Source organism: Pseudonaja textilis, chromosome 5 (genome assembly GCF_049901715.1).
Source record: "Pseudonaja textilis isolate UNSWEBS1 chromosome 5, rPseTex1.2, whole genome shotgun sequence".
In the NCBI taxonomy this organism is placed as follows: domain Eukaryota; kingdom Metazoa; phylum Chordata; class Lepidosauria; order Squamata; family Elapidae; genus Pseudonaja; species Pseudonaja textilis.
Window position 1 is genome coordinate 64676148 of NC_141994.1, and position 13908 is coordinate 64690055.

The following is a 13908-nucleotide window of genomic DNA, read 5'->3' on the forward strand; positions in this document are numbered from 1 at the left end:
AGCGCGAGGGAAAGAGAGAGAGCAAGGATATCTGGTCTCCATGGTGCCCGGGAGCTCCTCGTGGAGCTTTTCGTCTCGCTCCTCTCTTGCAGGGGAGTCAGCGGCATATTCCCCTCCCCCGGTCCAGCCAGGGGAAATTGGGGTGTCCACCCGCAGACCCCGAAAGCTCAGACTACCGCCAGGCTCAAACGGGAAGGAAAAAAAAAAAAAAACAAGGCTCTTGTGGCGTCAGGGGTGCAGTTCTTCGCCCAACGGTTTTCCCGCGCGCCCCTCACCGTGATTGGCCAGCCCGTGAAAAGGGCGGGAAGGAGAATGCCGAAGGGAGGGCGGTGAGGGAAGGGTTTTTTGTTTTAAACGCGCTGGGGGGATTTGTTCCGCTGTCGATTGGGAGTTATAGACCGGCGTTTCAAGATGTACCGTTTGCTCTTTATGCCGTCTAGAAAGCCACGTTGAGGAAGGACAGAAAAAGCCTCCTTCGTTTGAGAAGTCGGAATGCCTCAGAATGCCTTCATCCTTGCCGAGCTTCAACCACCTCCCCAGGAATCCCAGTTGCTGAGGCAGCCAGCAGCATCAAGCAAATGCCTTATTGTACAGAGATACCTCAGATGGAATTTCCAGAGGAAAGAGTTAGGGTAAATTAGATATTGTCAAATGAGAGATGATCAGATTGGGAATTGATCTCCTTGGTGTCAGTGAGCTAGACTGGTCAGAGAACGGCTTTTTCCAGTCTGAGGATTTCACAATCTATTATTATTCAGGACCTGATACCAGAAAAACAAACGGAATAGCAATTATTGCAAGCAAGAAACTTGCTAGAGCTGTGGAAAGCTTCTCAACTGTCAATGACCAAATTATGACCATCAGAATTCATGCCAATCCCTCCCCTCAACATCACAGTTAACCAAGTCTACGTGCACTGATTATGTTACCTGGTTTGGGTAATGACACATGTGCAAGAAAACAAGTTCAGAGAACACCAAGGACTCCTCAAATCAATATGCATCCATACCCAACATGGTGACAGACAAATATACCAACTTGCAATGCTGGCAGTGATGGGGTTATAGCTCTGTCAGAAATGGCCCAATTGGCTATCTATTCCTACAAAAGCTGCAGCTTCGAGAATGGGGAGAGATGTTAAAGAAGTGTAAAGTGGCAAGAAGTACTTCTCCAAAAGTGATTTGATGATAGGGTTTATATGGAATTGGGCTACTGTAAAAGGCAGTGACCTTATGAGCCAACCCACCTCCCCTCCATAAGGTCCACGAAGAGTAGAACAGACAAGAGACTTTCTCAGTGATAGTCCTTCTGTTCATTACTCCTAGATGTGAGTGGCCTCCTTCAAGATATTCATGAGGTAAATTCGTGTTATTCCAGCTGACTCCCAGTTTGTCCTTATGTCTTTTGTGTTTATTTTGTTATCTTTCCTTGGACTTACTATAATTTTAACTGCATACACTGTATTATTTGCCACCCAGACTCCTAATATACTAGAGCAGCTTTTACTGTACATATGATAAATAAATTAATAACTAGAAGGTCTCCAGTCTTTTGAAGGTTATAACGAATTTTTATTATTAAGAAGAAAGAGAAAGCTCCTGGACCTCTGACATTCTTTCATGCATCAAGAAGGGTAAACAAGGGATTTTCTGAATCATTTGTCGAAGCATGTAATTTAAAATCTAGCATACTTCTCTACTGGAAAAAAGGTCGATCCAATCAAATATGTCATCACATATTTTTAGTAATTTCTTAGTTCCCAGTCACCTGGATCCCTGTCTGCAAGTTCATGGACTTTCATTTTCCCCTATCTGCCATTGGCTCTGATTTTTTTTTAAAAAAATCACTGTTTAGTGACTAAGCTATGCCAGTAGGTGATAATTATCTAAACTACATAGAAGCAGATTCTTTATACAATCCAATATGTTATTAATTTTGAATTGTATCTAATGTTGCTTTTATTGAGTGTCATGATTGACCTCAGGGATATGTATGCTCATAGGATTATTGCAGCATGAACTGGCATTCAACTTTGCACTTATGGATGTCTCAAGCACGCTGCACACTTACATCACTAGGCACACTGCAGATGTTGAAAGAATTGTATTAATAACAAATGATGTGGATTATGTAATATTTCAGTTGTCGGGGAATAGGGCCAATATTTTCAGGAAGGCTTAAAAATCCACATTTATATTTAATAAAAATGAACTAAAGTAGAGAGAAATCTACTGAATTTAGTTATTATAATTTAAAATGATTCTTCTGAATGCACATCTCTGTCCCTGTTCTTCAGAAAATCCAAATAGCTTAGAATGTAGAAAACATAAATAAACAATTACAAAAAAATAAAAGAAACATAAAATAAACTATTCATGAATATCATATTAAGTCTACAATGAATCAAACATTGGGGGAAAGACCTCAACACAGAGAAAGAGAAATGCTAAGAAATATTTAGTCCACACAAATTCCTGATCTAAAATTAGCCTGTAAATCATGCAGAAGACTAGATTGGTTTCACTAAAGAAGGCATTTCCAAGAATGGTGTTTGGAGTGCAGCTAGGTAGAACGGGCCCCTGGCAAAGAAAGCAAGATATATCCCTCATATCACCCAGCCTAAGTCAAGAAAATGCACAGAGTGCAATAACATCAGCCAAACCAAATCCTCAGACAGCAATTAGGTTACCTTCCTTGTAGGCAGATAAGCAAATGCATATAGAAGTTAACCAGTCTTCTGCTCTCCCTTTTCTGCTGGATTCCTTGAAGAATCATTTTGCACTGAAAGCTTTCACCAGGTCCCAGAACTGAGATGATAAAACTTTCATGCACATTATATCAGGATGAATATCTTAAATTAGAGAAATTGGATTGTAGCATATGGGCTTGAGTGACCTAGCATGGTTGCTGTTTTGCTGGCATAAGCCAGCCATTGGAGTGAGTAAAAGGGGAAAAGAAGATCAGTTCTGGTCTTGAAGGGCAGCTGCAGTGTAATGAGCTGACCTAGCTTCTATCCAGGACTACTGTGGGACAATTTTGAGACAGAAGTCCCATTGCTCCCACCTTTTACTGTATGTAGATGTTAGGGTCTAGAGTCCTAAGATGACATCCGCTCTTCTCAGTTGCTGGGGAATATTCCACTAATCTAGTATGAAAATTGAAGAGAGAAGAAAAGGAGAGAAAAAGTTGCCCAGAATGATTGGAGTGGCTTAAGAAAAAAAACTGGAGAGAGAAGTTAAGTACATAGAGCAATTGTTGGTTCCTGTTTGGGAAAGGAAAAGAAAGGTCCACAGATGGCTTGTCTGGAAGAAGTGATAATAAAGATCCAGAGGGACAAGAGCTCCACTCAAGGCCCAAGAACAAGAAGGAGAAACCCAGCTGGCTGCAAATGGCAGCTTCACCCAAGATTAAAGAGGAGAAGGAGGAGATAGACATGGTGGCAAAGCCCTGGTCTCCGGGAAAGGACTGGGCAGAAGACTCATGAAGGTTCTTCTCCCAATTGAGAAGAAGTAGATGTTCAGCTCAGCAGATCCAGGACAAAATCAAGCCCCCCTGAGCACACTACAGTAAATTCCAGCCATCTATAAGAATCACTGCAGCTAATTCTGGAACTACTTAATGATTATACATTCACCAAATATTATAAAGAAAAGGCTTTAAACTGTATGCAGAATTCCATTTCTTCGGTTTAAAAAGGGGGATAGATGACAATTCCTCAGCTGATCAGCAGCCATTCCCAGGGGATGTTTGATGTTTGGCTGATGTTTAGTTGTCGGCATGTTTGCAAATAGTTTGGTCATAAAATAACTGGGTGCCCAATAGCCATGCATTTTGTTACACTAGTATTTTAGAAGGGGACAGTCTTCCACATCTTTAGGGAAGGAGTATTTTATGTAAAATCAGAGGGCATCATCAATCAAGAGTTATTGTTTGCATCAAAATACTCCATCCTTCTTTTATTCAAACATTCTTTTCTAAATTCACAAGTATGTGCCATCAGTATCATTTTACAAAATGTTTCTAAGTGTTCCTTGAGATCCCAAATGATTACAGTTTATTATTTTTCATCCTCTCCTTTCGGGCATGTGAATAAATCGGGATATGGCATTTATTTTCTATCTTGTAAAGGAGGAATTAGGAAGTCAAGAGAGTATAATAATTTTCATTCAAAATTTATTTTCCTGTGTGCGACTTTCATTTATTCCCTTGAAAATGCTGTCTTGGATTTGCAGCAGACATATTAATTGTTTCTTGAAGATTACATGTTTTGAAATGTGAGCATATGTTAGAAATGGAATTGCTGCCTAAAAGATCACTTAATTTCCCTTGAAAGCTGTCTTCAACAAATGCTTTGATATGCCTAGCCAAATACAATAAGTAATCATTTTCAGCATGTTCATAGTGCTCATTCCTTAGGTATGTTTATTCTAGTGCCAGGCAGAGAAATTCTCTGCATTTTATTCTGCTAGTTCCTTTAAGCTGTATTAAAGGGAATTTGCTTTTGAAATGGCTTTCAAGAGAATTTAAGAAGTATTCTCATTTGGAGTATAGTGTTTTTTCATTTACAGTATTTAATTACAAGGTGGCCGAGGAATAGCCTCCCTAGTTTTACATGATTTGATGTAAAGAGACAGCATCATAGTGGAACTCATTCAGATGTTTTTTTAAAAAAATTACTAGTAATTTTAAAAATGGAATCATATCCTTGAGAAATTATTGGAGAATTTCTCTTCCTGCAGAAGAAATTCAAAAGAATCATCTTCTCAGTTTCCCTGCCCAAAAATTTAATGGAGAACTTCAAAAGTCTTCAAAAGAGTAATTGGATATGAGATTGGCAGGAAACAAATTTCAAAATAAATAAATAAGGCAGCTTGTGTCTAACTTTAGTTCAACATTTCCATATCAATCCCATGATTGTCTGCTATCTTGTATATACTTACTTGGAGTTTAACATCTAGGGAAAAAATGCACAAAGTCACTGTATACTATAACTCTTATTTACAATAGCAAACATAACACTAGTGAAGCTGTTGTATGTTTGAAAATATTTCTTGAAATAAATCTAAGATACAATCCAGGAGAAGAATCTTCCAGAAGGGTTATCCAAGTGGACAAGCTATGATGCTTCTATCTTTAACAAAAGAGGAAAAGAACTAAAATATTTTATCACATGATAAGCATTAAACAGTCCTGTCCTGTATAGATTTCACTCAACCTAGAGAATCGCCCACAAATTTATCTTCGTAATGGACAGTTTTTACTCATTATAAAAGGAGAAATGAATTACTAAAAGTGGGGGTGAGAGATTTCATTGGTATATGCTAAAAATTATTTTACAATAATTTACAATTGTTTCATAATGGGCTATTTACTCTCCTTTTCTGTGATTTTCTATTATTAAATTGAACTGGATGTCTATTAAAACAAAGAATATCTTCAGATTCAGAATTGTCTGGTGTATGTGTAGGTATTGTTTTGTAGGAAAAAAAGCTGAAGCAAGTTAAACCTAGAATGGGCATTGGTAGAAGTTACCATGAACTCCCTTTCTATCTATGCTGTAAGAAAGCCCAGGATGGGTTGACTCCTTCCTATGATGTCATTTAGCTGAGTGTACTAAGATATAAAAGCCAGCCCCAGGAGAGTCCCCAGCTTTGATGAAGATACTTGACAGACTGAAAGATGTCTCTGAAAGCACAAAATGAATACAGAAATATGTCTTACCCTCTCTGGATGAATCAAGGGAGGGGCTGGGCTCTCTTGCAGCATAGATAGAAAGGGCGTTCACAGTAACTTCTACCAACATCCATTCTCCTCCATGCTACATAGAGAGCCCAGGATGGGACATACCAAAGCTTGCATGTCCACGGGTGGATCCTCGTCTGGCTGATCACACCAACTGTGGAACCACTTGTTGAAGCACCCATCTGCCAAAGGCTGCAGTCGCTGAGGCAAAGGCATCCAGACGATAGTGTCTGATGAAAGGAGATGGGGATGTCCACGTGGCCGCACAACAAATCTCCTCAAAGGATGCTTGGGTCGCCCAGGCAGCAGAAGTAGCTGCGCTTCTGGTAGAGTGCACCATCAGACCTCAGGGAACCGGAAGGGCCGCAGCTTTGTACGCCTGCTCAATGCAAGACCTAACCCACCTGCTAATAGTAGGAGAAGAAGCCTTGTGCCCCAAGTGAGAAGGGAAAAAGGAAACAAACATGGCTTTCAACTTCCTGAAGGAGGAAGTGCACTTAATGTATATTCTAAGAGCCCTCCTTACATCTAGCGTGTGTCACTGCCACTCTAAGTCATGGTGCGGGAGAGGACAGAAGTCAGGCAAAACAATGTCCTGGGACCTGTGAAACCAGGTGTTAACCTTTGGAATAAATGGGGTCCAGACAGAGAACAACCCTATCATCATGAAAGGAACAAAGGTCCTGTCTGATGGAAAGAGCAGCAAGTTTGGAAACCCTCCTGGCAGAAGTGATGGCAACAAAGAACACTACCTTTAAAGTCAGGAAACGGAGAGACACTGTTCTAAGGGGTTCAAAGGGGGGCTTTGTAAGGGCATTAAGGACCATATGAAGGTCCCAGGAAGGTTACCTGTGAACCGCTGGTGGATGCAGGTTGGAAGCCCCTTTCAAAAACCTCCTGACTGAAGGGTGATGGGATAAGGAAGGAAGAGAACCCCATGAAAGGACCGAGAGGGCCGCAACCTGCCTGTGTAAGGTGTTGGGGGCCAAACCTTTCTCCAGCCCATGCTGAAGGAAGCTAAGAACTTCTGCCAACTGGCTGAAACAGGAGAAAGTCCCTGAGGCACCATCGGGAAAAAGCCTTCCAGGTGGCATCATAGATGCACCTTGTAGAAGTTTTGCGAGATGCCAGGATAGTGAGGATGACCCTTTCTGAAAGATCAGCCTCCTGTAGCCGCTGCCGCTCAAATGCCACACGGTCAGCTTGAACCACTGGGGCTCTGGGTGGAGCAGGGCCCCCTGGTGAAGGGAGATTAGATGGGCTGGGATCCTCCAAGGAGAAGCCACTGATAGGTTGACCAGGTCCACAAACCAAGGCCTCCTTGGCCAATAGGGTGCCAGGAGGAGGAGCTCCACTCGTTCCTCCAACATCTTCCGAATTACTGCTGGAATGATGGGAAGTGGGGAAAGGCCTTGGGCCATCTGCACCGAAGAGCATTGGTCCTTTCCACTCCCTGGCAAGGAAACCTGGTGAAGAATCTAGTGACTTGGGCGTTTTGAGAAGAGATCCACCTCCGGTGTTCTGAATCTGAGGGAAAGGTCCCTGAATAGAGATGGAGGAATGGACCATTCTGCTTGGTCAACTAGGCTCCTGCTGAGCCAGTCGGCCTGGGAGTTGTTGACCCTGGAGATGTGGTCCACTGAGATCGACAACAGGTGTTTCTCTGCCCATAACCCCAACCGTAGAGCCTCTCTCATGAGGGCTATGGACCTCGTCCCCCACTTGCCGGTTGACATGAGCCTTTGCAGCCATGTTGTCCATAAGGACTAGAACATGAGAACCGGTCACTGATTGTCTGAAATGCTTGAGAACCAGAAAAATGGCTCTGAGCTCTAGCCAATTTATGGGAAGGGTCTGCTCTGACCTGGACCAAACGCCCTGAGCTACCTGGCCCTGCATATGGGAACCCCAACCCAGGAGGCTGGCATTGGTGGTTATCACTAGCCTGTCTGGGTCCCTGAACAGGAGTCCCCTCCAGATTGACAGGGAACACTACCAATTGAGAGATCTCCGGATTTGTGGCAGGAGCGGGACCTTGATGGATGAGTGGCTGGTTCCTGCTTGTTGGTAGGGAAGCAGGAACCATTGGAGGGGTCGGGAGTGGAGCCGAGCCCATGGGACGATGCCAATACAAGAGACCATCTTCCCCAGAAGTTTGGACAGCAGCGACAGGGGGACAGTTTGATGTTGCTGGATCTGGCTGATGATCTGTTCGGAATGTTTATCATCCGGTTTCAGGATATCTTCTGGCTCCTTGGGAGTGCCAGAAGATGAGAACGAGGCCAGAACCGGGATGTGAACAGAAGACGTTGCCAGGGCAATTGTCCAGAGCTGTGCTGACATTGTAGAAATGCTTATCCAGAGAAGATGGGTGAGGACCTGCTGAAGGGGAATCACACTGTTCCTTGACCATGTACAGGAACAAAATGGGAGAAGGCAAAACCTCTACATGCACTACAGTCTTGGCGAAGAGTGAATCCCCTTGGCTAGAGGGATTTCCTTGTGGCTCAGGAACCACTTCCTTTGGCGACAGCTTGGCCGTGACCAAGGCCTTGCTGAGTAATGGCCTGAAGAGAGTAGGTTTGAAGACCAATGCAGACGATGTCTGCTCTGGGCAAGAATCCTCTTCCCCTGAAAGATTTTGGTCAAAAATCTCACCCTCTTCACATTCTGAACGAGAGGAGTAGCTGTGTTCATATGGTGAAGCCCTTCCTTCCTCATCAACCTCCTCCCATTCTGGTAGAGAAGAATGGACCCTGAAGTCCTGGGGCCTGTGTAAATCAGGGTGATGAGGCAAGGAACCTATAGATTGAGAAGGGAGAAGGGCTTGAACCCTTTCCAGAGGTCGAAGAATTTGCTTGAAGCCTTCAGCCAATCCCTGCCTAATGGCCAATGAGACATCTTGGATATCCCCTGGTCTATGCTCAAAGGTAGAGGCAGAAGACTGAAGGCCCGCTGCTGTGGGAGTGAAGGTAACTTCAGGCCTAGATTGAGGAGAGGTTTGAGGCCTGGAGGAAGGGGGAGGAGCATAGGGCCCAGAAACCTGTTGGAAATAAGGCCCAGATTTGCTTAGATCCTGAGGATCTGATTGTACTGCAAGAGCCTCAGGAGACAAGGATGGAGGATGGAAAGGCTCATAGATAACTTCTCCTCCCCTGGGAGGGCTTGGTTGGGGCCCACAAGTATCACCTGAAACATGCTGTAGTTGCACTCCCTTCTGTTGAATAGTTCTGTTGAACTGCCTCTCTAGGCCTGCATGTCTGCGCTTCACTGCCCTCAACTCAGCCTAGTTGCCGTCTTAGGAGCTAGAGCCTTAGCTCTGATTTTAGCAGCCACCTCCCTCTGGACTGATTGGGTGCATTGCCTACGTCTTTTTCTCTTATTGGGCTTAAGAGGCTGTTCCACTGGTGCGGGGGAGCTCTGCCTGAGCCTTATCTTGTTTCATTTGTAGAATAAAGGCTCTTGCATTGGAAAGAAACTGTTTAGAATTTTTTTCTATTTAGCCCCTTAGGGCATAAAATGGCCCCCAGGCTTACAAAATGGCCGTTCACCTCATAATGGAAGGCTTCAATCCAAGATGGTCACTGACTAGAGGAAACAGGCTCCGAGATCGAAGAATCGCTCCTTAGGCTATACAGAGCCCCAAGCGAAGTCAGCAAGGGAAAAACGCAGCAACCGGCCACACGATCAGCTGGCTTGTGCTCTTATCGGTTTGCCGATTGTTTTTACGATCGCTCAAAACCGCAGGTGTGGTGGAGGTCTACAGAGGCTTCCCAGCTTGCCTGCACAGAGCTGTGGTTGTGCTGCTGCTCCCAACGTTGCAGGAGAGAGAGCTCTGCTCTCCTGGAAGAGCAGCTGCCCGGATCCCTGGTAGCTGCTTGAAGCGAAGAAAAAGTACTGAAGATCGCTGGTGAGTGCTATCTAACAGAACGCTTTCAGAGACACAGCTACTGACTGAAAGGAGATGAGTCAAAAGCTGGGGTCTCTCCCGGGGGCTGGCTTTTATATCTTAGTACAGACTCAGCTAAATGGCATCATAGGAAGGAGTCAACCCATCCTGGGCTCTCGGTACAGCATGGAGGAGAACAGCCAGATAACACTTGGAAGTGGTTCAGACATACTCCCAAATTCACTGAACTATAGGAAGGAGGAAAAATGACATCACAATCACACTTAAAAGATTCTGTTATTATAGCCAATCTCAATAAAAGTAGTTCTAGCTGCCTTGTGTACTCTTACCTCCTGGGACTGGCAAAACTAGAAGAAGTTGCTACTCGTATCTTAATTTTTTATACTGAAATATGAATTCTTTGGTTTATTGGTTTGGTCATTCTTTTTCCTTCCAAGGTTATTTTGTTCATCTTGAGTAAACCAAATCACTATCTTCTCCTTACAATCTAGAGTTTTGTTGTTTGTTTGTTTTATGGCAGATAATAAGCTACTAGTGTCATGAGCATTTCATACTAGACTTTTATCTTTATTTCTTAACTCCCCAGAACTAAGGTTACTGTTGAAGAGTGCTCTACTTCTTCAGAATTATACTCGTAATTTTTGTTTACTTTTTCCTGAGTTCAGCATTATTTTCATCATTAATCATTCAGTATCATGGAAGGATAATGAAATATGCTTTGGTGCATGTGTGGTTGGGAATTAATTTCCCTGGATCTCTTCATAACTTGAGACGCTCTTGCAATCTCTTTATATTAATGAACTTCTCAACAAAACAACCACATAGGCGGCATACAAATGAAAACAAAACTATGCGATGGAAGGAAACTGCTAATCCAGGGCAAGAGAGTGGGAAAAACAACTTAAATATTTAAAGTAGTGAGCTGAAAGATGATTGAAAAAAGAAAAATGCAACTTTTTAAAATAACATCAATATTCTGCTTTCCTCATTTTATCCTATTTAATAAACTACATTTTATATTTAATTATCACTAGAGCACAATTTAGAAAAATATAATTAATTTCTACAAGTCTTGCATTGTAATGATTTATTAACTCTCAGCAAGAGACCATTCCAGCCTGTTACTAAAGTAGACCAAAACAATCATGGTGACTTGGGAGAACAGTAGTGTTTTCAATGAGAAAAAGAAGAAGAAAACCTCCTAGGTGAACATGCTGTTTCACATGAAGAAGAACCTGATGAAGAACAGTGACCTGCTGGACTCTTAATTGTCTCTATCCAGGACTGACCTAGGACTGTGCATACTTCCTAAAACTCTGTGCCTCCATGGAAATATTCCTATTCCTGCTTTGGCTGACAGAAAGATAGCTCAGGAGAAGATTGATCTTGGGGGATACTGTCCCTGAGGTCAAAAGTCCTATCTGTAGCATGTTCTTAGCCTATCATCAACTCCCATCATGCCAATCATCCCACCAGTAATCTATCTTGCTTCCCTGCCCGATTTTCCTCTTGCCTACTTCTTTTACATGCCTCCTTCCAGCCACTCCCTCCCCATCTTCCAAAAACTCAGATGCAAATGGGGCATTGGTACTTACTTGACATGCCCATTCTCTGAGCTGTGAAGAGCATCCAGGCGTGGGAGGTGCTTCCTTCTCTCGTCCGATAGGCTGAGCTGAATTCTGAGGACACTCCTCCTTGAGGGTCCTCCTTAGTGTCCCCAGTTTTGGAGAAGTCAGAGTGATAAGTTCATTGTCATTTTCCTTCACCTTGCTCTGTAGACTTGGCTGGAATTAGACCCACACCAGACAGACTCTGGGTGGGGCTGGATGCCCTTCACAGCTCACAGAGAATGGGCGTCCCTTCTCCAGATGAGCTGCTCAGAGCATCCATGCATGGGACATACGGGAGGGTTCCTGTCTGGTTGAAGTCCCCTCTTGTTATGTGTGGACCCATTGTAATACTCATCTGCTGAAGGCTGCTTCAGCAGAAGCAAAAATGTCCAGTTTATAGTGCCTTATGAAGGGTGATGGTGAAGCCCACGTTGCTGCCCTACATATTTCTTTGATTGATGCTTGAGGCCCAAGCAGCTGATGTTGCAGGACTCCTACTTGAATGTGCTGTAATGCCTGTGGGTACAGGCAATGACTGAGTCTCGTAAGTCTTTGCAATCGTGGCTCATAGCCACCTGCCAACTGTCGATGATGTGACCTTCCTGCCTTGAGTAGCTGGTTGAAAGGAGGCGAAGAACGCCTCCGTCTTCCTAAAAGATGTCGTTCTGTCTATGTAGATTTGGAGGGCACGTCTCACATCTAATAGGTGTCATTGTCACTCTAGACCATGGGATGGTCTAGGACAGAAGTTGGGGAGTACCAACTCCTGAGCTCTGTGGAAGGTGAAATTAATTTTGGGAATGAAGGTTGGATCTAGACGAAGGACAACTCTGTCAGAATGGAAAATGCAGAAACGCCCTCATTGACAGGGCGGCTAGCTTGAAAATTTGTCTTGCAGACGTTATCGCTACTAAGAACACCACCTTGTAAGTAAGTAGATGGAGACTCGTAGTTCTCAAAGGCTCAAAGGGTTGTTTTGTGAGTGCTGTGAGAACCTTGTTAGATCCCAGGTGGGCTATCTGTATACCATTGGAGGTCTTAAATTAGTGGACCCACGGAGGAAACTGCATATTTTTGAGTGATGAGCGATGGATCTTAAGTCAACACAGGTAATAACTGAGGCTAGGACCCCCACCTGTCTGAGTAAAGTGTTTGGTGAGAGTCCGGACAGATGTCTGTCAACAAACCAAATATACAATGCCACCTGGAACATCTTCTGCAGGTGGTATGACAAAGTGAAAATAGACCCCACCTTTCCATCAGTGGCACAAATATTGGACTTTCTTCAGGAAGGTTTGGACAAAGAGCTTCCTCTGCTTCGCTAGGTATAGCAGAAGAAGAGGCTAGAGCAACTACCGGCTCATCTACAATAGGGGCTAGTAGAGAATTAGAGAAATATGGTGCTAAGTTGTAGAATTTCCTATCATATCCCATTGGACTGGCAGTAGATGACCATTGTTTCTGAACTAATTCAGCAAACATTTTTGGGACTGGAATAACTTCTGCCTCTGTAACAGGTTGAGAAAAAAATTAAATCATCCAACTCCTCTTTTGCCGAAGGCGGTTGGGAGGTAGAGTTCAGATTGTGAAGGCGTGCTGTGTTCTTTGTCCTGAACAGTAAAGATTTAAATAAATGTGGGTGGAACAGACCCATGAAATTGGGTTGATCAGGTGCTAAGCTCTCATCATCTGACATGTCCTTCTCTATCTGGACAAGGATGAATCATTGTCCTGAGAAGATACAGACACAATCTGTTCCAACTGATCTATTTGGTCTTCCCTAGCTTGAAACCCTTGGTTGGGCATATGAGGTATTAGGAGATTTGCTCCCTGGGAAGGTACCTGAAATTGAATAGATTCAGCTTTGCTTAGCAACCTATGCAATTGAAGATCATGGTTGGGTTCTGCCTGTTGTTGCCTAGCCATGAGGGTCTGTTGCACTCCTGCTGCAATGCCTTGCTTAATAGCTTGTTCCATCCAGAGTCTCATATGTGAAGGAATTTCTTGGGGAAGAGATTCTTCTGCTCGCAGGCCAGCAGCTGTAGGCGTGAATGTTGCCTCCGGAACAAATAATGGTACAAATAATGCAGGTGATCTGCTTGTTTGGTCTTGTGAGATGTTGCAGCACCTGGATTGCATTGACAGCTCCAGGGGAGAAGCTGGGATTGGTACTGGAACAGGAGCTACTTTTTGAGGAGATATTATTTGCTGATTCTTTTCAGCATCACGAAGGCCCTTTTTGAGTTGTTTTTCTAGTGCTTTCTGGTGCCTCTTGGTGTCCTTTTCAGCTGCTTTTGAAGGCTTTTTAGAATCAGATGATTTACTGTTGGTCTTAGTCATAGTTTTTCTGCCTTTTGTGGCTGCTTCTCTAGAACCTGAAACAGTGGAGCTGATAGAACTTGCACTTTCCATTGCAACCCCTAGTTATAGGAGTTGTGTGAATGTGAGGCTTAATTTTACCGGTGGTTGGCACACCTAGGGACCTGCACCAGTATAGAAAGGGATCCCTATGTAATTGATTTAATTTCCCCTTTTTAATTTTAATTTTATAAGTTAATTTATTAATCAATTGATTAACTAACGAGATAATTAATTATAAATATTTACAATGAATTTCAATTTAATTGCAATTAATTCCAATTAAAA

At 43.3% G+C, this 13908-nt stretch overlaps 1 protein-coding gene across 1 annotated transcript in view; it reads right to left on the bottom strand.

Annotated features, from left to right (window-relative positions):
- Positions 1–13674, bottom strand: part of LOC113437895 (1-phosphatidylinositol 4,5-bisphosphate phosphodiesterase zeta-1) — a 57569-nt gene extending 43895 nt beyond the window's left edge. The window contains exons 1-3 of the mRNA XM_087935496.1: positions 13105–13674; positions 11248–11436; positions 4941–4954 (exon numbers count right to left, since the gene is read on the bottom strand). Coding sequence (XP_087791622.1) covers positions 4941–4954; positions 11248–11436; positions 13105–13674 — 773 coding nt within the window. The remainder of the gene's footprint in view (positions 1–4940; positions 4955–11247; positions 11437–13104) is intronic.
- Between the last annotated feature and the right edge of the window lie 234 nt (positions 13675–13908).